This window comes from Balaenoptera borealis (assembly GCF_965194805.1).
Source record: "Balaenoptera borealis genome assembly, chromosome: 1".
NCBI classification, from domain to species: domain Eukaryota; kingdom Metazoa; phylum Chordata; class Mammalia; order Artiodactyla; family Balaenopteridae; genus Balaenoptera; species Balaenoptera borealis.
Window position 1 is genome coordinate 77,127,904 of NC_138860.1, and position 21,665 is coordinate 77,149,568.

The following is a 21,665-nucleotide window of genomic DNA, read 5'->3' on the forward strand; positions in this document are numbered from 1 at the left end:
CTCTTCCTAAGTTCTTGTTGTGAAGACCTGTAGCTAGAAACTAGAGCTGGGTTCATGGTGGTCAGGAAATGCGGAAGAGAAACTTATATTTACATAATGCTCATTATATGCCAGTAAAGGCTAGGTATTCTATGTGCACAGAATCTACGCTCTTGATTTTATTTGGTCCACCTAATAATTCTATAAGGTTGGTACTTGTAATCTCCATTTACAGATGAGGAAACCAATGTTAAGTCAAACGTTGCCAAAAGTCTCAGAACTAAGAAGTGGCAGAGGTTAGGTCTGAGACCCGAGTTTGTCTGGCGCCAGAGTGTGAACTCTTCCTATTACACCACACTACTCTGAATCCATTAAGGGTAGGTCTTGACTGAAAAGAATGGGAATCAAGATACCTCTCACAGAAACTCTGAGCCTCACAAAAACCATAAGCCTTGGGGGTCTTTGGGTGACCGCTAACGCTAAAACAAATTCTATGTATGCCCAGATATGTCCTAATCTCCAACAGAAAACTTAAAAAAGATGTCCTTTGTTAAAGATGGCGCCTCCATCCGATGTCCCTCTCTTCATCTAAGCTGGCCTCTCTCACTCCCTTCTCCTGGAACTAAAAAGGCACTGTCCATCAGAAAAATGGTAGCACCAAGTTAGTCGTCCTTCTCCCGTTCTTGGACTAGGACGAAAGCGACTAGGACTTCAAGGCCATTCTCCCGAAATCCCTCCGCATTGCTTCTTCGCTGACCCAGCAACACCCACAACACGCCCCATCCAAGCCCTCATCAAGATGGAGCGAACGGAAGTGGGGCGACTCAGAGGCTGAGTAGCCTGGGCGGGTCCAGAGAGACACTTCCGCCCCTCACCAACATGGGCGCGGGCCGGGAGTGCGCATGATCAGCTGTCTTTGGAGATACCCCAGTCCGGAGAGGGAGAGCACGGTTGGGGGGAGATCGGCGGCTGAAGCTGCCTTGGCCGGTGAGTGCAGGACACGGCGGGAGTCTGGAGACTGGGTGCGCCGGCGAGGCAGAGCAGCCTCGATTTTGTTTCCGTTTTTTAGGTTCAGGAACGTCTGGGGCGGAAGCCTTTGTTTTGAGGGAGGGGGCCGTGCCTGGTTCGTTATCTCCCCCTTTTGTGGGCCGAACTCACTCCCCGCCCCCGGGCGCACACGTCCCCGCCCTCCCGCGCTGCTATCCGCGAGCCGTTGGGCCGGACACTGCGGGGCCCGCTGAGCCCCCGGTGTCCTTTCCTACCTCTGCGGAGCAGCAGAGGCTGGGGGTGAGCCCGGCCGGGCTGGCCGGGTCACCGCGCGGGCTCCTGGTCTCGCGCCTGGCCGGCGCTCAGCTGCTGAGCGCCTACTGGTTGGTGGGCCTGCAGGGAGACGCCGCATTCTCAGGCAAGGTCTAGGCGCCTGACTTCTTTGCGAACTTGATTCTTTTTCCCTTTGTGTCGAGACTTAGGGCTCTTGCAGGGCCCTCGTTCCCTGAGCGTGCACGCCACAACATGCTAGCCCGCTTTCCGTGTCGCATACCCCTAATGCTCAGGAAATGCTTCCCGATGTCCACATAAGATTTGAATAAGTAGCCTGATCCCGTTACTGGGTGTCCTCAGAGGCTGCCCCTGTCTGACAGCTGTGGGCCATAGAGACGCCTCCTGTGCCCTGGCCTCTGTTTCATTGCTTCCTTCTGCTGTCAGCGCTGCAAGCCTCAGAGGGGCATTTCCTCCGCAGGCTTGAGGATGGAGAGGTAAGGTGGTCTCGAAACACTGGTGCTACTTCTCCCTTAGGGACTGGGATCTTCTTGCAGCGCTACTTCCTCCGTACAGTTTCACTTTCAGTTCCTTTTTTTTTTTTTTTTTTTTGGTTAACACTTTGGATACAAGTTTTCCATGGCTCATTCGCTGAAGATAAAGGTCTGGGGGACCTTATGGGTAGAGGATTTACAAAAGTCTTACCCCTTTCTTGTCGGGATTATTTTATCGCTTTGTACTATATAGCTGTTTCTTTCTGGAGGCATCTGTCTGCTCAGCCCTTTGTTTTTCCTGCCCGCCTCCCCAGTCCGCGCCCCCCCGCCCGGGTGTCAACGGTCTTAAGGCAGGCACCTCGTAGATGGATTCCTCCCCCATTGTCTCTTCTCTTTCCGAACCCCGAACCTGGAGTTTCGCCCCTTTTTGCTGAGGCTCAGTTGATTTGGAGTTGTCATGGCAACATTTTAGCAACTGTGTTGCTAAAAGGCTACAGGAAGGCTTGGTGAATAAAATAGTAGGAGCCTGAAGATGATACACTTGGGCTTTAGGGTCTTTAATGAATGACATAAAGCTGGACTCCCCAAAACAAGAGCCCTGTCAGTAGAAAGGGGCCCGAGGGCCAAGTCTGGTCTCTATGGTTCCGGAGGTTTTTCCAATGGGTTTCAGGTTTCCCTTTCCTAGATTTCAGGACAGGTACAGTATGTGCCTGAGAGGCTGAAAGAAGCGTCAGCATCCACGGCCCTGTGTTTTTTGATAGCTGTGGTCTAAACATGGCCCTTCCTAATCCCCATGTCATGGCAGATCGTAATAGCTTTAATAATAATCCATCCAGAAATATGTTGTTTCTCAGTTTTGCAGTATAATTATTCCCTCTCCAGCAGGAGATGGAGTGATAATTGGAGAGACGCGGAGCACCATTTGTAGAGTTGCTTTTTCAATCACTGTAGCCAGCCCTCAGTATCAGAATGGAGAAAGCTGATTGTCGCCTGCAGATGATTGGTGTATGTTCCTGGATGTGTCTTCAGGGAGCCTAGGTTCTAGAAACAGGGGAGCTTTCAGTTTCCTGGACTCACTAAACTCCCTGATTCCTACCAGGACTTAGCACTCAGGCCTGTGAGGCAGGAGATACGAAGACTTCCAAAGAAGGACCAATTCCTCGGATGTGCCCCCTCACAGAGAGATGAAGGGGTGAGTGAAGAAGAGGTAGGGTCTGGGATGGGAGATGGGAGGCCTGGGAGAATGCAAAATGGCTAAAAGCACTGGCTCTGGAGTCAGGCAGACCTAGATTTAGGTCCCAGCTACATCACCCTGCTAATGTGATCTGGTTTCCAGTTTATAAAATGCAAGTAGTGCTTCCTACTCATAGTGCTGTTCTTAGTATTAAGTAAGATATTGCCTGTTAAGTGCTTAGCTCAGTGCTAAGTAAATACTAGCTCTTGTTATTCTAACCTACCTAGCACCTGTTGGGAATGCCAATGAGTTTGGGAGCCATATGTTACTGGGCCAGTGAGCTTTTAATTCACTTTCCCTTATTCTTCCTCTTGTCCCTTCACAAACAGGCAGCAGAAAACAGCTGAAACGGAAGAGGGGACAGTGCAGATTCAGGAAGGTGAGTGGGAGAAACGGAACTGAGCTGAGACCAAGAGCCCATCGTGGCCTCTTCCCCTACCCCATGGGCCTATCACCTGTGCAAGCTTCTTATAAATGACATGCAAGTGCAACAGAGGGAGAAAAGCAGTAACTCACAGACTTGTCCTTTTCCTAATTCAGGCGCAGTGGCAACTGGGGAGGACCCAACCAGTGTGGCTATCGCCAGCATCCAGTCAGCTGCCACTTTCCCTGACCCCAACGTCAAGTACGTCTTCCGAACTGAAAATGGGGGCCAGGTAAGGGAGGGGGCCAGGTGGCTGCAGGTGTTACCTGGGGTTGGGATTGAGGGAGGTAATTGAACCTGTCATGGGTAGAACCTGGTTTGGAGGATGAGGTGAAGATGTGGACTATTTGGGGGGAAGGGGATGGGGGATGGAGTATGAGGTTTGGAGTAGAGATTGGTGTGGGGTAGGGGCTACGCTGAAAGCTCTATATGGGGAAAGGAGGGGGAATGGCTAAATATATGTCCCTGAAGGATTCTTGTTTGGGGGCCCTATCCGAGAGAAGCTTTATGAGGGACCCTGGAATCCCTAGCACTTACTCTCTTGTTCCCTCTTCCCCCTCCTTCCCCTTTCCTCCCCGCCTCTAGGTGATGTACAGGGTGATCCAGGTGTCTGAGGGGCAGCTGGATGGCCAGACTGAGGGGACTGGTGCCATCAGTGGCTACCCTGCCACTCAATCCATGACCCAGGTACAGGGGTGTGGGCTGCAGAGGGGACTAGAGCTCTGAGTAGTAAGATGAAGAAGGGAACCAATAGGATAGGTGTCGCTAGGGATAGGGAAGCATCTAGGACTGCCTTGACCCAAAGCACTGGACTCTCCCTTTCTGGATGTTTCTCCCTCCCTCCTCCCAAGGGATAGAAGCTGCAGAGTAGTTCATGGGAAGTATTTAACTGTCACTTGTCTCCGTTCTCTTGCTCCCCTTCCCAGGCTGTGATCCAGGGTGCGTTCACGAGTGATGATGCAGTTGACACAGAGGGGACAGCTGCTGAGACGCACTATACTTACTTCCCCAGCACTGCAGTGGGAGATGGGGCAGGGGGTACCACATCGGGGAGTACGGCGGCTGTTGTTACCACCCAGGGCTCAGAGGCACTACTCGGGCAGGCGACCCCTCCTGGCACTGGTGAGATATTATGTGAGGATGCTGGCTGGAGGGGCTAGGATAGGCTGTGGGACATGGCTGGTGGGCAGTGGGCCTTTACTCATGATCCCTTAATGATCACAAAGACCTGGGCAGGCAGTGAGTCTGGGGCTGCCCTTCCAGCAGGAGGCAGTATGTCCTTTTTAGAGGAGGGTCCCAGGGCCTTGGCCTTAGAGCTTGGTGAGGTTCCTAGGCCTATGTCCTGACAGAACCTACCGTGCATCTTCATAGGTCAGTTCTTTGTGATGATGTCACCACAAGAAGTGTTGCAAGGAGGAAGCCAGCGCTCTATTGCCCCCAGGACCCACCCTTATTCCCCGTGAGTAACCCTGTTTCTTTTCAGTTACCAGAAATGGTCTTGATTCCTTCCAGATTTGGTGTAATTCCTCACCCCAAACTCCAATCTCATTTTTTGACCCTCCCTCACTCTGGCCGCTCTGGGCTCTGTTGTTAGGAAGTCAGAAGCTCCCCGGACAACTCGGGATGAGAAACGCAGGGCTCAGCATAACGAAGGTAGGTATGATCTGCGTCTGAAGCTTGGAGCTGTCTGGTGGGATTGGGGATAGCAGTGATGTTGAGGGGAGAGGTTAGGTAATTTTACCCTGGGGCCTTTGGTGACTTCTCCCTGAGTCACCTTGTCCTCTACTTTGCCCCACAGTGGAGCGCCGCCGCCGAGACAAGATTAACAACTGGATTGTACAGCTGTCCAAGATCATCCCAGACTGCTCCATGGAGAGCACCAAGTCTGGCCAGGTCATGGAAAGACCCTGGTAGTGGGCAAGATGCCTGAATTCTGTCTCCTGGTATTGTTTCCAGAAATGGTAGAGAGTGGGCACACATGGCAGTAGTCTTTTCCTATCTCTCTCTGAGGTTCCTGAATCCCTGGGAGATGTTATTTCACCATCCTTAAGGGAAAATGAGGTCCAAAGTGTAAACATGCTTTTGGAAAGCAAGCCAGGTAGCCTATATCCTAGTCCTCATTTTGTTGGCTTTTTCTTACAGAGTAAAGGTGGAATTCTATCCAAAGCCTGTGATTATATCCAGGAACTTCGGCAGAGTAACCACAGGTTGTCTGAAGAACTGCAGGGGCTTGACCAGCTGCAGTTGGACAATGATGTGCTTCGACAGCAGGTCAGACCCCCCCCTACCCTCAGTATAGCTGTCCTCAGCCTCCTTAACCACTAACCCAGCTTGGGCCTCCCTATTTTGTTTTCCACAGAGAGGGCTTTATCTTTTCCTCCTCACTGGTGGGGGTCCCAGTAAGTTCAGGGACTTGGCTGTGCCAACTTTTATACCTATTTCCCTTACTGCCTCCTTCCCATGGTAGGTGGAAGATCTTAAAAACAAGAATCTGCTGCTACGAGCTCAGTTGAGGCACCACGGAGTAGAGGTCGTCATCAAGAGTGATAGCAACTAATTCTGGGGATTCAGAGGCTTTGGGCCCTACAGCCCCTTTCAGAGAACTGCAGATGGCCCAGGAGCAACAGGCTAACCCCGTGCCCTTTCCTTCACTGCCCGCTTCTGGCGTGGGACTGGGGGGAGTTCAGAAGGCGTGTCTTTGAACTGAGGCCCTGTGATACAGCAGCCTGCAGTGGTGTGAAACACACACGTGGATGCGTACTGACATCCTCGCCCAACCCCACCGTGCAGCCCCTGGGCCCTTGTGCTCCTCTTGCACAATGCATGTGCTGTCTCCATGCTGGACACTGGACACACTGAACTGGGGGGCTTGCCCTGTGCTTGCTTAGAGTGCCAGCAGAGGGTCTGCTGACAAGCAAAGCTCTGGCTTGCCCCAGGACACTGGCGCTTCCACTGGTTCTCCCTTTCCCTGGAGCTCAGATGTGCACCTGAGGACTCTGGGGAACAGGCTTCAGCAAGAAGTGGGGATAGGATGCTTAGTGGCTGCTGCCCCGGGAAGAGGAGACTGGCCGGCAAGCAGCTGAGGCCTCTGCAGAAGTCTCTGGAACCAGGGAGAACAACAGGCAGGGCCCACTGGGGGCCTTACCCCCTTGTGGGGATGGTTTTTTCCCCCGCCCCTTTTCCTTTCTTTCCTTTTTTTTTTTTTTTTTTAAGATAAAATATTCAGAGCCACAATTGTCTCCGTTTTGTCTCCTTTTGCGGGCCCCAGGGCGGGAGGGAGGGGGCACATTGTGCTTTGACCAGTAAGGGTTGGGCCAAGGTTAGGGTGGGGAGCTGCTCCTGGACTCTGAGTCCTGCTACCTGTTGGACACACCTCAGACCGGTGTGTCGTTGCCCGCCCACGCCCGGCAATCTCGAAGATTTCTCTAGCGGGCGGTGTGTTAGGGCCACCGGGAACCGGGGCCACAGGGGGCTATGCGAGAGGCGGTGCCTTCGCTTCCGGTTCCGGCTCCGGGAGGGCGCGGGAGATGCTGCGGGCGCCCAGGGGGCTGGCCGGGGCCGCATTCCTGAAACTCGCATTTGCGGCGCGCACCATGGCTGGAGGTACCTGCAGGGGAGACCTGGGATCTCGTGTGGGCCGCGCGTGGAGCCCCCCGGTGGAGGTGCACACGGAGGGAGGCGCAAAGGGGCGTGGCGGAGGGGGTCCTCGCGCAACCCCCGCCGGGTTGGGGCGCGGCCAGGTGAGGGGGTGCTGCGGCAGCCGGGCCTTGCAGACCTGCTCCCCTCAAGCCTCTCGTGCCCCCTTCCTCAGAGCCCACGGTCTTGCTCCCCGAACTCCGTTCGCTCCTAGCCTCCGGCCGGGCCCAGCTCATCGACGTGAGATCTCGGGAGGAGGCGGCAGCTGGGACCATCCCTGGGGCGCTCAACATTCCCGGTATGGGATTGAGAGGGGAAGCCCTGGTGGTGGAGTAGAGGCCGTCCAGGAGAGTCTCAGCCAATGGGACCTCACTTAGGATGGTGTGGGGAAGGCACTGGTTACGGGGCTCCTGTATTCCGGTAGCCCCCCAAACTTCCCTTAAGAAGGGTTGATTGGAGGCGGATCCTGGCAGCGGAACTGGCCCTTCCAGTTTGAGGGGATAACGGGAGACAAGGAAGTGGCAGGCCAGCTTCTGTACACGCTCGATCTCCCCAATGCTGAATGCCTGAGTTTGCCCGCTCCTCACAAACTAGGGAAGTGGCTTCCATTCAAAGGTTGTGTGGCTGACTTCCTGTGCAGGTAGGCTGTATCTTGTCCTTGAGGTTGGGGGGTGGTGGTCACCGTGTGTTGTTTTGGGGCCCCCTGGAGATTGTTCAACCACAGGACCAGTCCTTCCAGGCCCAGCCTCAGAGCCTGAGATTGCCAAACTGCCGGCTTTCCATTCTGTCCTCTCTACTCTTCCTCTCAGTGTCAGAGTTGGAAACTGCCCTGCAGATGGAGCCAGCTGCTTTCAAGGCTTTGTACTCCACCGAGAAACCGAAGCTGGAAGATGAGAACCTCATTTTCTTCTGTCAGAGGGGCAAGCGGGGCTTTCAGGCCACACAGTTGGCCTTGGGCCTTGGATACAAAGGGTATGGGGATGGTGTGAATTGCTAGCTGGGGCGTGACTGGGGACTGCCTCCTGGGCTTGTCCTTCCCTCACCCCTCTTTTTTCTCCACAGGGCTCGGAACTACAAAGGGGCCTATAGTGAATGGTTCCAGAAAGAAGGTTAGGTAGCAGGAGGCTTATTGAATGCTCCCTCCACCCGCCCATGGCCTCCTTCACTAAGAGTGATGAAGGGGCTGACTTGCTGGGTTGGGCAACTTCTTATAGTGCTGTGCACCAAAAGCAACAAATAAAGAGCAGTTAATTAAAGTATTGGAAGCACTTAATTTGTCAGGTGGACTGAAAACAGTTCTAATCTTAATCTAGACTTCATTTCAGCCCTAGGTTCTTCTTCTTCCAGCATTCATCTGCTTCTCCACCCTCACACACCAAAACCAAAACAAAAATGAAAACACCCAGCCGTTTGCTGAGACACTATAATTCAGAATCACCTGGTAGTTTGTTTATTTATTTATTGGCCGCATTGGGTCTTGGCTGCTGCGCGCGGGCTTTTCTCTAGTTGCCACGAGCGGGGGCTACTCTTCGTTGTGGTGCGTGGGCTTCTTACTGCAGTGGCTTCTCTTGTTGCAGAGCACGGGATCTAGGCGCGTGGGCCCAGTAGTTGTGGCACATTGGCTTAGTTGCTCCGTGGCATGTGGGATCTTCCCGGACCAGGGCTCGAACCGGTGTCCCCTGCATTGGCAGGTGGGTTCTTAACCACTGCGCCACCAGGGAAGTCCCCACCTGGTAGTTTAAAAAAAAAAAAAAAAAAAAGTCTTGGGCCCCATCTCAGATTTGGAGTCTCGGCAGTGGGACCTGGGCATTAGTGGTTTTACAAGCCCCTCAAATGATTCTGATGTGCAGTCAGGAGCCAGAACCGCTGCTCTAGACCAGAGATCAGCAAACTATGGCCCCACTTGGTCTTGCTGCCATGACCATTTGTTTACATATTGTCTATGGCTACTTCTGTGCTAAAATGGCAGAATAGATGTAACAGAGACTGTATGTTCTTCGAAGCCTAACATTTTTACTATCTAGTCCTTTATAGAAAAAGTTTGCCTACGCTTGCTCTAGATCTTAAGGTCTCCAGCCCCAACCTCACTTCCCTCAGACTTTGTCACTGGGTTGAGGAAATGAAAGGGCTCTCCCAGGCAGTCGCGTGAAGAAATGGATGCCACTCTTAATCCTACGCTTGTGTCAAACAGCGATTACAGGTATGAGGAGTTCCTCCTGTGCCCGCAGAAAGAGGTCCCAGTTTTTAGCAACACTGTTCTCTGATCCCACAGTGGATTTAACAAAATTTAACTGGTAAAAAAAGAAAAAAGAAAAAGCACATGTTCACTGAGATAAAATGCAACACTATACAGTAGGTATATAACTTCCCTCTAGCATGGTTCATGGTTTAAAGCAGCGGTTCCCAACCTTTTTGGCACTAGGGACTGGTTTCGTGGAAGACAGTTTTTCCACGGACCAGGGGTGGGGGTGTGATGGTTTTGGGATGATTCAAACACATTACGTTTATTGTGCACTTTGTTTCTATTATTATTACATTGTAATATATAATGAAATAATTCTACAACTCACCATAATGCTGACAGGAGGCGGCGCCCAGGCGGTAATGCGAGTGATGGGGAGAAGCTGTAAATACAGATGATCTTCACGCACTTGCTCGCCTGCCGCTCACCTCCTGCAGTGTGGCCCGGTTCCTAACAGGCCACGGACCGGTATTGGTCCGTGGCCTGGGGGTTGGGGACCCCTGGTTTAATGCATATGGTTCCAGACCTTCTAGATATTTTAATGGCAGAGTTTTGACTTCTTAAGTTTGATTTACAAAAATTTTATTCCTTTTTTTGTGGAAGAAAAGGTTGAGCCAGAGATGGACCCAATTTTCTGATTTTTCAAGTTTCTGGAGAAATTCCTTCAGACATTTCCTGTATTCCCTGCCTTGCTCTCACCTTTTCCTCTTCCCCTTCTGCCTTTCGGGGGACTGAACCCAGCCCTCATACATCTTTTATCTCACAGTCTACACTGCACACTGTACAAAATCTTCCATTCATCTGAGCTCTCCACCTCCTTTCACAGACCTATTTCACTCTCTCCCTGAAACAGTCATAATACTGTTAAAATACCAAGCTTAGATGGACATTGTTGGGTCGGAGATAAAGTTGAAATATGTGAAAGAGTCTAGTCTAGGGTCTGGCAAATAATAGGTATCAGTTACTCTTTCCCCAAATACCCAAATTCCTTTGGTTCTCAGACTGGTTGGGAAATTTTTCATGGGATCTAATTTCCCTCTTTGAGTCTTAACTGTTCTAGTTTTCTCTTTTCCCTCCTCAAGTTTTGTAATTTGATTTCTTTTTTGATTGAGGCATAATTTACCTACAATAAAATGCACTGTTCTTTTTTTTTTTTTTTTTTTTTGGTCACACGTTATGTGGGATATTAGTTCCCTGACCAGGGATTGAACCCATGTCCCCTGTAGTGGAAGCATAGAGTCCCAACCACTGGACCGCCAGGGAATTCCCTAAAATGCACTGTTCTTAAGTGTTCTGTTCATTGAGGTTTGACAATCGTATGCTTACTTGTAACAAGCATCCTAAGCAAGATACAGAACACCGAAATCCCCCAAATTTCTCTAGGGTGCTTTTCCAGTCAATTCCATCCCTAATCTCTTTCTAGGCAACCATTTTCTATCTTCTAGCACCTAAACTAGTTTTCTAGCTTCCTTCCTGGCTGCCAACCTACACTACTTGCTTTCTTCAGTTTAGCTGATGAGGGTTAGAGAGGATCCTGGAAGTAAACTGAGCTGGCCCACTACATGACCACGCCCTCTGGCTTGATCATTGTTAAGAGAACATTTCTCTTCCTCCCTCATTAACTATATGGTTCATAATCTTGATAGGCTGTGCCAACCCATTACCTTGCCCTTTAACGTTCTCTTTCTCTTTCCTCATAGCTAACTATTTCAGCAGGTGAGGCTGAAGAGCTAGAGCTTACCAGCTCCATGTCTTTCCCCTGCCTTCTCTCTTTCCATGCTACATCAGACTCCTCTCTTTCACCATATTTTTTTTTAAAATATAAATTTATTTATTTATTTTTGGCTGTGTTGGGTCTTCGTTTCCGTGCGAGGGCTTTCTCTAGTGGCGGCGAGCGGGGGCCACTCTTCATCGCATTGCGCGGGCCTCTCACTATCGCCGCCTCTCTTGTTGTGGAGCACAGGCTCCAGACGCGCAGGCTCAGTAGTTGTGGCTCACGGGCCCAGTTGCTCCGCGGCATGTGAGATCTTCCCAGACCAGGGCTCGAACCCGTGTCCCCTGCATTGGCAGGCAGATTCTCAACCACTGCGCCACCAGGGAAGCCCCTCTTTCACCATATTTTATCTACCCTAGGTTTGTGTTGACTGTGTCATCATATCTACTACATTATGTTTTGGTTGTTTATCTCTCTTAGTTGATAGTGAACTCCTCAAAGGCAGGAACTGGCTTTCATTTCCTTACCTCCAGTGCCTGGGATCTGAGTTCTCAGTAGGTGTTTGTTGAGCATCACTGGCCTCGCCACTTTCAGAATCTTCTAATTTCAGTCTTTCTGAAGCATCGCTGCTTGAGCAATCTTAAAATAACATTTTAATCTTATCAGTCAGAGTTAATAATTTACAGTAGGTCCTTGTTGCCTAGTGGCTCAAGCACATGCCTTGGCCTGGCATTTCGAGCAGTCTCTAGTCTGCATCTGGCATCACCCTGCCTTTTCAAACATATCTTTCAGTGCCAGCTCCCATCAGGCTAGTTTCTTTAGTGGCCAAAGTAGACCCTACTCCTTTCTGACCCTGGCCTTTACTCAACATTTACCCTGTTTGGGAAGCTTCCAGCCTCTTTTGTGCCACACTAAATTTCACAAAAATTAGAAGAATGTATTTGGCAGGATGCTTGCTGTCTTAATCTAGAGGGCTTGTAAACTGAAGGAAAAGGGAGAAAAATAACCAGATAAGATTATATAACTGATCCATGAAGGACAGAAGAAACAGGAGAATGGTGGATAAGGTACACACCTCTATGTAGCACTTAACACACTGTATTATAAATTACGTGGTTCTTCCCCTTTAGACTGAACTCTTTAAGGGGAGGGACTGTTTAGTTTATTTTTGTATGGCCAACAATGAAACCAGAACCTGGAATAAAGGAGGTACTCAATAGATGTTGAATTTTTATTGCGGTGTTTAATAATTCCCAGCGGGGAAAATGCAAGGGGTGAAAGTTGGGAATAATGCTCACGAATGGTATCATGGCATGTTATCATGTAAAGAGCAAAGGCTATGAATCAGAGTTCTGAGTTCCAGTTCTGACTCAGCACTACTTAGTGGTCACTGCAAGTTACTTTTTAACTATTCCGCTTCTCATTTTCCTTATCTATAAAATGGGGGTTAAAAGACTATCTCTTTGGATGGTTGTGAAAGTTTACTGGGATAACATATGTAAAGTGCCTGTCATTTAAAACGTGTGGATTTAGAGATGTATATATGAGTAAACACAAGAAGATAAATAAAACAGCATAGATATCATTGAAACTTGATGGAAGGGAACTTATGACTGGCAGTGGAAACGTGTTTTTTTAAAAATATTATTTATGTTAACTTACAAGGGTTTTGTTTTGTTTATTTATTTGGCCGCGTCAGGTCTTCGTTGCAGCGTGCGGGCTCTTTCGTGGTGGCATGCGGGCTCTTTGTTGCAGTGCACGGGCTTCTCTCTAGTTGTGGTGCATAGGCCCGCGAGAGCGCCGGGCTCAGTAGTTGCGGCATGCAGGCTTAGTTGCCCTGTGGAATGTGGGAACTTAGTTCCGCTACGAGGGATCCAACCCGTGTCCCCTGCATTGGAAGGCGGATTCTTAACCGCTGGACCACCAGGGAAGTCCCAAAAAGTGTTTTGTTTTTTTTAAAAGAAAATATATTTAATAGAAGAGTCAGACAATATAAGTGTTCAGCTTGATGATTTTTTACACACTCATTTAACCACTGCTGTGGTCAGAAAACATACACTGTGATTTGAATCATTTAAATCACGTTGAGACTTGCTTTATAGCCAAGTGTATGGTCAATTTTTGTATATGTTCCATGAACACTTGAAAAGAGGGTATATTCTGTAGTTTTGTAGTGTAGTGTTCTATATATGTCAGTTTGGGCCAGTTTAATATTATTTTGTTCACATCTATAGCTCTACTGATTTTTTTTTTGTCTGCTTATTCTATTAGCTACTTATAGAGGTATGTTTAAATCTTTCATCATGATTTGAACTTGTCTTTTCTGCCTTTTTTTCTGACATTTTTACTTATATACTTGGAAACTATGTTATTATATGTTACAGATTTAGAATTGCTATGCTTCCTCCGGAATGGATCCTTTTCTTATTATGTCCTTCTTTATTTCTGGTGATGCTTCCTACCTTAAAGTCTATTTTGTTTGCTGTTATTACAACTACACCAGCTTCATTTAGGTTAGTGTTTACATGGTAATAATAGACCATGTCTCCTGGAATTCATATTAACCAAAGAAGAAAACACTAAGCACAATTAGACACAAGAAAAGCAGATTTTTTTTTAGAAATTCACGTTCTTTTATTTATTTATTTATTTATGACTGTGTTAAGTCTTCGTTTGTGTGCGAGGGCTTTCTCTAGTTGCGGCAAGTGGGGACCACTCTTCATCGCGGTGCGCGGGCCTCTCACCATCGTGGCCTCTCTTGTTGCGGAGCGCAGGCTCCAGACGCGCAGGCTCAGTAATTGTGGCTCACGGGCCCAGTTGCTCCGTGGCATGTGGGATCTTCCCAGACCAGGGCTCGAACCCGTGTCCCCTGCATTAGCAGGCAGATTCTCAACCACTGCGCCACCAGGGAAGCCCCAGCAGATTTTTTTAATTAAAAGAAAATATCAGTTAAGCTCATAGCCAGAGACTCTAAGGAGAATATGAGTCAACAGAGTTGAGAGTCTTCAGAACCCAGACTTGATAGCATTTCCCAGTGGGAAGTCCTTCCAGCTCATTTATTCCACTAGTTTTCCCAATCCTAATCATATTCCTCAACCTATCAAGTCTTCCAATTAATTGACCTTACCCAAATTTCACTATTATTTTCCTCATGATTTTATTTTCCTCCTAATCTAGTTGATTCCATGTATGGCTCATCATTATCATCATTCCTTTGCATAACTGGGACTAAACTTATCAAGAAAATTCAAAACCAATATGAAGAAAATGTTAAAACATGATGAAAAGACCTTAAAAGAAGACTTGCACAAAAGAAAAGACCTAAAAGGTTCTTGGATGGGAAGACTCAGTTCCATAAATATATCAGTTTAGTTGAAATTAAGAATAGCCAGAAAATCTAGAAAAAGAACATCAGTAAGGGGAAGCAAGCCCTACCAGCTATTAAAATATGCAATTAGCAATTAGATAGATGAATTCCAAACCCCACACTATATATCAAGATAAATTTCAAAGATTTAAAGTAAAAATGGAAACTATCAAGAAGAATTATTTTATTATCTAAAAGTGGGGGAGATAGCTCTAACTTTAAGTCAAAATTTAGAAGCCATGAAAGAAAAGACTGAGAAAATACAAAACAAGCAAGCCTCTGTGTGGCAAAAACAAACATCACACAAGTCAAGTCAAAAGACAAACAGCAGGGGACTTCCCTGGTGGTCCAATGGTTAAGATTCCATGCAGGGGGCGCGGGTTCAATCCCTGGTCGGGGAACTAAGATCCCACATGCTGCAGGGCCAAAAATAAAGAAAACAAAAACAAAAAAAGACAAAGAGCAAACCAGGGGAAAAATTCAACTCATAGCATACTCAAAGGGCTAATTCCTGGAATATATAAAGAGCCCTTACAAATGGATAAGGAAAAGACAACTATTCCAATAAGAAAGTGAACAAAACAAATGAAGAGACAGTTCATAGAATACACATGACTCTTAAACCTACAGGGATGCTCAGCTTACTCATAAGAGATACAAATTAAAACTAAACTGATGTTTCAATTTGCATTTATCATTTTAGCAAAAATTTAGATGTTTGATAAAACACTTTTAGCAAGACTGTGGGAAAATAGATATGCTAATAGGTTATGTAAATATAAATTGGTACAACCTCCATGGAGGGCAATTTGTCAATATCAATAAAAATAATAACCGCATGTATCCTTGGACCCAGCGTTCACACTTCTGGAGATTTATCGAGCAAATAACCTTGCACCTGTGTGAAATGATATATGTATGTGTTTATTCATCACCTTATTTTATTTATTTATTTATTTATTTTTTGGCTGCAGCACACAGGGATCTTAGTTCCCCGACCAGGGATCGAACCTGTGCCCCCTGCAGTGGAAGCACAGAGTCTTAGCCACTGGACCACCAGGGAAGGCCCTCATTACCTTATTTATATTAGCAAAATACTGGAAGCAATCCAGGTATCTATAAGTTAAAACTGGCTAAATAAATAACATTATAAGCATACAATAGAATATTATGTAGCTGTAAAAAAGAATGAGGAAACAGTACATTTGCGAAGGATCTCCAAGACATGTTTCAAGTGAAAAAAAAATGTAGTGTAAAAAAAAAAAGATACTATGAATACGTGTTTATAATTGCTTATATTAGCAGAAAGAAACTCTGGAAAGACACAGAGAGAATTAGTAAAATGCCACTCCTTTGAACACGTCTTTAGCATCCCTGCTGCTTTCTCCATCCACTTCTTAGGAAAATCCCAACTGTGGTCCCACCCAACTAACCACTTACACTTTTCCTGCAGTCAAACAGCTGGAGTAAAATTCATACCAGCTTGACTGGTCTCTCTTTAAATTCATGTCCAAAATATCTAGTAGGCACTTGATACTGCTCACCAGGCCTAATACACTTCCCTAGTATGTTCAGTTTCTGTCTCTGCTTCTCCCCACTCTTCAATCTCCTAAACTTTCCTTTTTCCTCTGTACTTTTAGCTAATGACTTCACCTCACGCTCCAGAGAACAGAAGGCAGGCCAAATTTTTATCATCTTCCCACCAACAAATGTACCAACTGTACCATATACTTCCCTCTTGTCATGGTGGATGGTTGTCTCTGCTCCCTTTTGACACTTAACTTGGGCTCTGGATCCCATCTCCTCTCTCCTCAAGAACTTGGTACCGCAACTAACCCCTCTTGTTTCATACAGCATTAATTTTTTCCTTTCTACTGGGTCATTGCCATTAGCCAACAATCATTTCCATGTAAACAAAATACCTGCTCTACCTTCATCCAGCACCCTTCCAGCTGCTGCTCCTTTTCTCTGCTGCCCTTCTCAGCAAAGTCTCTCTTGAAGTGCCTGTAGCCATAGTCTATATTTCCTCAATTTACATTCTCTCCTCAGCCTACTCCATACAGGTTTTATTGCTTACTCCACTATTCCACTGACACTTCTTTCAAGGTGACCCATGAACAATTTACAGGGATTAGACATTAGATATACGTCTAATCCCTGTACATATCTAATCCCCTCCCCTGGGAAGGGGAGGGGGCGTGTCTTTGGCCTAGGTGCCTCTCTTTGGTGGAGGCAATTCCCAAAGAGGCCAACAGCTGGGGAAATTGTTCTTCATTTCTGAAAGGGAGTCTGGGTAGCACATCACAGCATCACTACAGTATGTTTGTATGTACAGAAAACTCTACATTCCAAAAAGGATAAAAGAAAAAAAAATGTCAGGGCTAAGGGAAGATTTTTTTAATTAATTAATTAATTAATTTTTATTTTTGGCTGTGTTGGGTCTTCATTTCTGTGCGAGGGCTTTTTCTAGTTGCGGCGAGCGGGGGCCACTCTTCATCGTGGTGCGCAGGCCTCTCACTGTCGCGGCCTCTCTTGTTGCGGAGCAGAAGCTCCAGACGCACAGGCTCAGTAGTTGTGGCTCACGGGCCTAGTTGCTCCGTGGCATGTGGGATCTTCCCAGACCAGGGCTCGAACCCGTGTCCCCTGCATTGGCAGGCAGATTCTCAACCACTGTGCCACCAGGGAAGCCCTAAGGAAGATTGAATAGCATAGTCAGGTGAAGTCAGGATAAAGTCAGGTGAAATGAGGAATGCATGTCAATTTTTGGACTTGCATTGCAAATTTGGGCTTGGTCTTCCTAGAGAGTAAAGCAAAATGACTAACAAGATTGATTATAAAATGTAAGGCTTCCCTGGTGGCGCAGTGGTTGAGAATCTGCCTGCCAATGCAGAGGACACGGGTTCGAGCCCTGGTCTGGGAAGATCCCACATGCCGCGGAGCGGCTGGGCCCGTGAGCCACAACTGCTGAGCCTGCGCTCCTAGATCCCGAGCTCCGCAACAAGAGAGGCCGCGATAGTGAGAGGCCCGCGCACCGCGATGAAGAGTGGCCCCCACTCGCCGCAAGTAGAGAAAGCCCTCGCACAGAAACGAAGACCCAACACAGCCATAAATAAATAATAAATAAGTAAATAAAAATTAAAAAAAAAAAAAAGTAAGGTATCCATATGACCAACATATGACAGAAGCACATCATCTCTCAACAAGAACCTCTGGAAATATCAATACCTAGACTGCTATTAGTGTACTATGCCAGCTTGGAAAGAGGTCACTTAAGGATTCTGTTTTCAACTTTGTCCTTCTTCAATATTTTTATTAACTTATTGAATTGGGTCATAGATAGCATGTGTATGAAATTTGCATATAACACAGATTCAGGTGCAACTGCTAATATACTGGATGACAAAATCAAGATTTATATTTAATAGTCCCTTCCAGAATTTTCTACTTTGCAGACAAACTCACCAGTCTGAAGTTTACAAAATCTGGCTTTCAAAAAAGACTACAGAAAACAAATGTCAATGATAATGAAATTTTAAAATTTATTATTTATTTAATCAACTTTATGGGAAAAGGAACCTGGTGAATATCAAATTATTTGCATGCCCCAAAATTACTTTCATGCTTTGTAAATATTAACATATACATAAATGTTTTATATGGAAATAACTGGAATACATGTTATTTGTATTTACTTTAATCATTAACATTATTACATGTATACTTTTCTGTATATTAATTCATTTTCAAAACAAAAAATATGAAATTGAGTGGGTATAAATGCAAAATGTACTTTGGTTAAAAACAATAGTATAGCAGTTCCAGCTCGTGGGGACTCATGGAGGGCAGAGGAGGACCGGGTGCAGCGCTGAAATACTTGCCAACCATTGTCAACGATGTGAAATTGGTATTTGATCCCAAAGAGCTCAGTCGACTCCTGTGCTAAAGACATCTTGTTTTCCCACATCAGGAAGGAGACTTCTACACCATCACCATAATCTACTGTTAGAACAGTTTTGTCACCCCACAAAATGTTTACTGATTTCATCCTAAATGTTCCCATGGGTTTGCTGACCATTCAGAAGCTATATTGCTCGATTGAAATAATTCACAGTGACCTCTTCACACAGCATGATTGAATTAATATTTTACACTTGTCAAGAAGTTTTATTGAAAGCTTAAGACCTTTGCATAATTCCACAACCTTCCTCATTTATTGGAGACAAATGTGAAGACTGTTGAGTGACATTCTGATGGAGAGGCATACATTTATTCTATTCCATTGGTGTCCAGACGTTTGGCTGTTCCGTTCATTTTCTTTTGTCCTCACGTGTGGTGTTTCATGGATGGAGCAGCTCAGGCCTGAGATGTCCCTGTTGAGAACTCGGTGTGTATCTGGTTTAGTCCTTTGTACCATCTAGACTACTGGACCCTATGTTTTTTTGTTTTTTTGTTTTTTAAATTCTAATTTATTTATTTATTTATTTTTGGGTGTGTTGGGTCTTCGTTTCCGTGCGAGGGCCTTCTCCAGTTCCAGCGAGCGGGATCCACTCTTCATCGCGGTGCGCGGGCCTCTCACTGTCGCGGCCTCTCTTGTTGCGGAGCACAGGCTCCAGACGCGCAGGCTCAGCAGTCGTGGCTCACGGGCCTAGTTGCTCCGCGGCATGTGGGATCTTCCCAGACCAGGGCTCGAACCCGTGTCCCCTGCATTGGCAGGCAGACTCTCAACCACTGCGCCACCAGGGAAGCCCTGGACCCTATGTTTTTAATCTTATTTCTTGATTTAACTTTATACAATTCACTGGAGTCTGCACTTATAGCTAAGGCTTATGTCAAGAGGAAATGCTAAGATTTCATTTGGGTGGGAGTGTTCTTCTGGAGAAAACACATCACACCAAGAAGTGAGTAGCTTTCTGCAGTCCTTCCAAACAGACATCTCTTTCTATTTTTCACTTGCATAAAAGAACGTCAACTCTGTCGCCGCTATTTGGGACTCAAAGCCCATGAATCTCCTTAAGCCAGTAATCCCAACCGTCAGTATTTCAGGCTCTTCTTGGAAGGCTGGATATTGAATTGCTTATTCTTCAGGTGTCTTCTAAAGCTTTGGACTTTGTGAGACTCCAGGGAGGCATGGAGGCGATATGTGGAGATGCTGCTTCGTTGTTTCTTTCCATATTGACTAAACTTTATACCACAGCAGGTGAAATCCCCTGAAAGTTTTATATCTGGGTCTCATTAGGTAGCTTACTAATATCTCTCCTTCCAACCATCCAACCCCAAGACACGCAAAAACACACACCACCACGACCACCACCATCACCATCACCATTGCTGCCACCACCAGTGCCTTCACTGGGCTAACAATTATCAAAAAAATAACAGTTATCACGGATTGACTGTGCTTGGCTTTTATTGAGTGTTGATACAGGGACGACCTTCTTGAGGACATCTTACGTACATTTCAAAATTTCTATTGCAAAACTTTGTTCCACGTCCTTTGAATAAGGACCTAAGGCATAAATGGTTCAACTAAAAATATTTAAAATAGATCTTCTTTTAAGAGTATATTTCAAGGAAATGTTTTCTTCTATGGACACCCTATTTCTTTAGCTAGTAGATAGCTTGAAGGCAAACTTAGTATTGATTTTTGCGAATTGTATCAGCTGTTGTATTTGGCAGTTGCGGTTCTCTTTTCTGTGCTCCATTTCTGTTTTCACTCCTGTTCTGTAAGTCTTTTATCGTAGACTGCCTTACGTCTCGTTTTGGAAATAATGCAGCATGCAAATAAATATTTAGCTTTGTTTGACAAAAAAAAAAAAAAACAATAGTATAAATATAGTATGTGAGAGACCTGATTTAATAGTAGTCCAAGTGAAAATAAAAGGCTTATGGGTTTTAGTTTGCTGCAAATTGACTATAAATAACTTAGTAGTTATAATATTAATGTTATTAGTTAATAATTCTATAATATTAATAATCATATTTACAAATGCATTTAAAAAAATTGAAATATATTTGATTGATAATATTATATTAGTTTTAGATGTACAGCATAGTGATTCAATATTTTTATAGATTATACTCCATTTAAAGTTATTACAAGATAAAGGCTATATTTCCCGGTGCTGTACAATATATCTTCATTGCTTGTCTATTTTATACATAATAGTTTGTATCTCTTAATTCCATACCCCTATCTTGTCCTCCTTCCCTCTCCCCACTAGTATCCACTAGTTTGTTTTCTGTCTGTGAGTCTGTTTTGTTATATACATCTGTTTGTTTTATTTTTCGGATTCCACATATAATGATAACATACAGTATTTGTCTTTCTCTGTCTGAGTTATTTCACTAAGCATAATACTCTCCATGTCCATCCAAGTTGTTGCAAATGGCAGAATTTCATTCTTTTTCATGAATGAGTTGTATTCCATTGTGTGTGTGTGTGTGTGTGTATGTGTGTGTGTGTGTGTATCAATCACATCCTCTTTATCCATTCACCTGCTGGTGGACACTTAGGTTGCTTACATATCTTGGCTATTGTAAATAATGCTGCTATGAATATTGGGATGCATCATGTATATTTTCAAATTAGCATTTTTGTTTTCTTCGGCTATACACCCAGGAATGGAATTGCTGGATCGTATGATAGTTCTATTTTTAGTTTTTTGAGGAACTTTCATACTGGCTGCACCAATTTACATTACCACCAACAGTGTACAAGGGTTCCCTTTTCTGCACATCCTTGCCAACATTTGTTATTTGTAGATGTTTTGATAATAGCCATTCTGACAGGTGTGAGGTGATATCTCATTGTGCTTTTGATTTGCATTTCTCTAATAACTAGTGATGTTGAGCATCTTCTCATGGGCCTGTTAGCCATTTGTATGTCTTCTTTGGAAAACTGTCTATCTGGGCCGTTTTAAAATTGGGGGTTTTTTTGGATATTAAGTTGTATGAGCTGTTTATATATTTTGGATATTAACACTTTATTGATCATATCATCTGCAAATAGTATTTTTCTCCCATTCAGCAGATTGTCTTTTCCTTTTGTTGATGGTTTCCTTTGCTGTGCAAAAGCTTTTAAGTTTAGTTAGGTCCCATTTGTTTATTTTTACTTTTATTTCTTTTGCCTTAGGAGACAGATCCAAAAAAATATTGCTACGATTTATGTCAAAGAGTGTTCTGCCTATGTTCTCTTCTAGGTCTTTAATCCATTTTGAGTTTTTTTTTTAATTAATTAATTTTATTTTATTTTTGGCTGCGTTGGGTCTTCGTTGTTGCACACCGGCTTTCTTTAGTTGTGACTAGCATGGGCTACTCT

At 45.6% G+C, this 21,665-nt stretch overlaps 2 protein-coding genes across 3 annotated transcripts; both read left to right on the top strand.

Annotated features, from left to right (window-relative positions):
* The first annotated feature begins 822 nt into the window (after window positions 1-822).
* USF1 (upstream transcription factor 1) lies at window positions 823-6,622 on the top strand. 2 transcript variants are annotated; one of them, XM_082406986.1, is made up of 11 exons: window positions 823-966; window positions 2,830-2,922; window positions 3,294-3,343; window positions 3,505-3,620; window positions 3,974-4,075; window positions 4,315-4,510; window positions 4,760-4,847; window positions 4,983-5,041; window positions 5,187-5,281; window positions 5,531-5,659; window positions 5,856-6,622. In XM_082406986.1, exons 2-11 carry the CDS (start codon window positions 2,915-2,917, stop codon window positions 5,943-5,945), a joined length of 933 nt encoding a protein of 310 aa, XP_082263112.1. In that variant the 5' UTR covers window positions 823-966; window positions 2,830-2,914; the 3' UTR covers window positions 5,946-6,622. The 2 variants fall into 2 exon arrangements, with proteins under 2 accessions (XP_082263112.1, XP_082263113.1); XM_082406987.1 differs by having other exon boundaries at window positions 3,505-3,589.
* A 109-nt stretch (window positions 6,623-6,731) lies between these two features.
* On the top strand, window positions 6,732-9,341 carry TSTD1 (thiosulfate sulfurtransferase like domain containing 1). The gene is given in 5 exon segments (XM_082407460.1): window positions 6,732-6,991; window positions 7,200-7,322; window positions 7,834-7,996; window positions 8,087-8,133; window positions 8,136-9,341. Coding segments are annotated over 5 exon segments (549 nt in total). The 5' UTR covers window positions 6,732-6,915; the 3' UTR covers window positions 8,276-9,341.
* Window positions 9,342-21,665: the final 12,324 nt, after the last annotated feature.

Coding starts and splice junctions, on each gene's coding strand:
- USF1 (XM_082406986.1), top strand. Junction 4,511..4,759: donor GGCGACCCCTCCTGGCACTG/GTGAGATATTAT, acceptor GCATCTTCATAG/GTCAGTTCTTTGTGATGATG. Junction 5,660..5,855: donor ATGATGTGCTTCGACAGCAG/GTCAGACCCCCC, acceptor TTCCCATGGTAG/GTGGAAGATCTTAAAAACAA.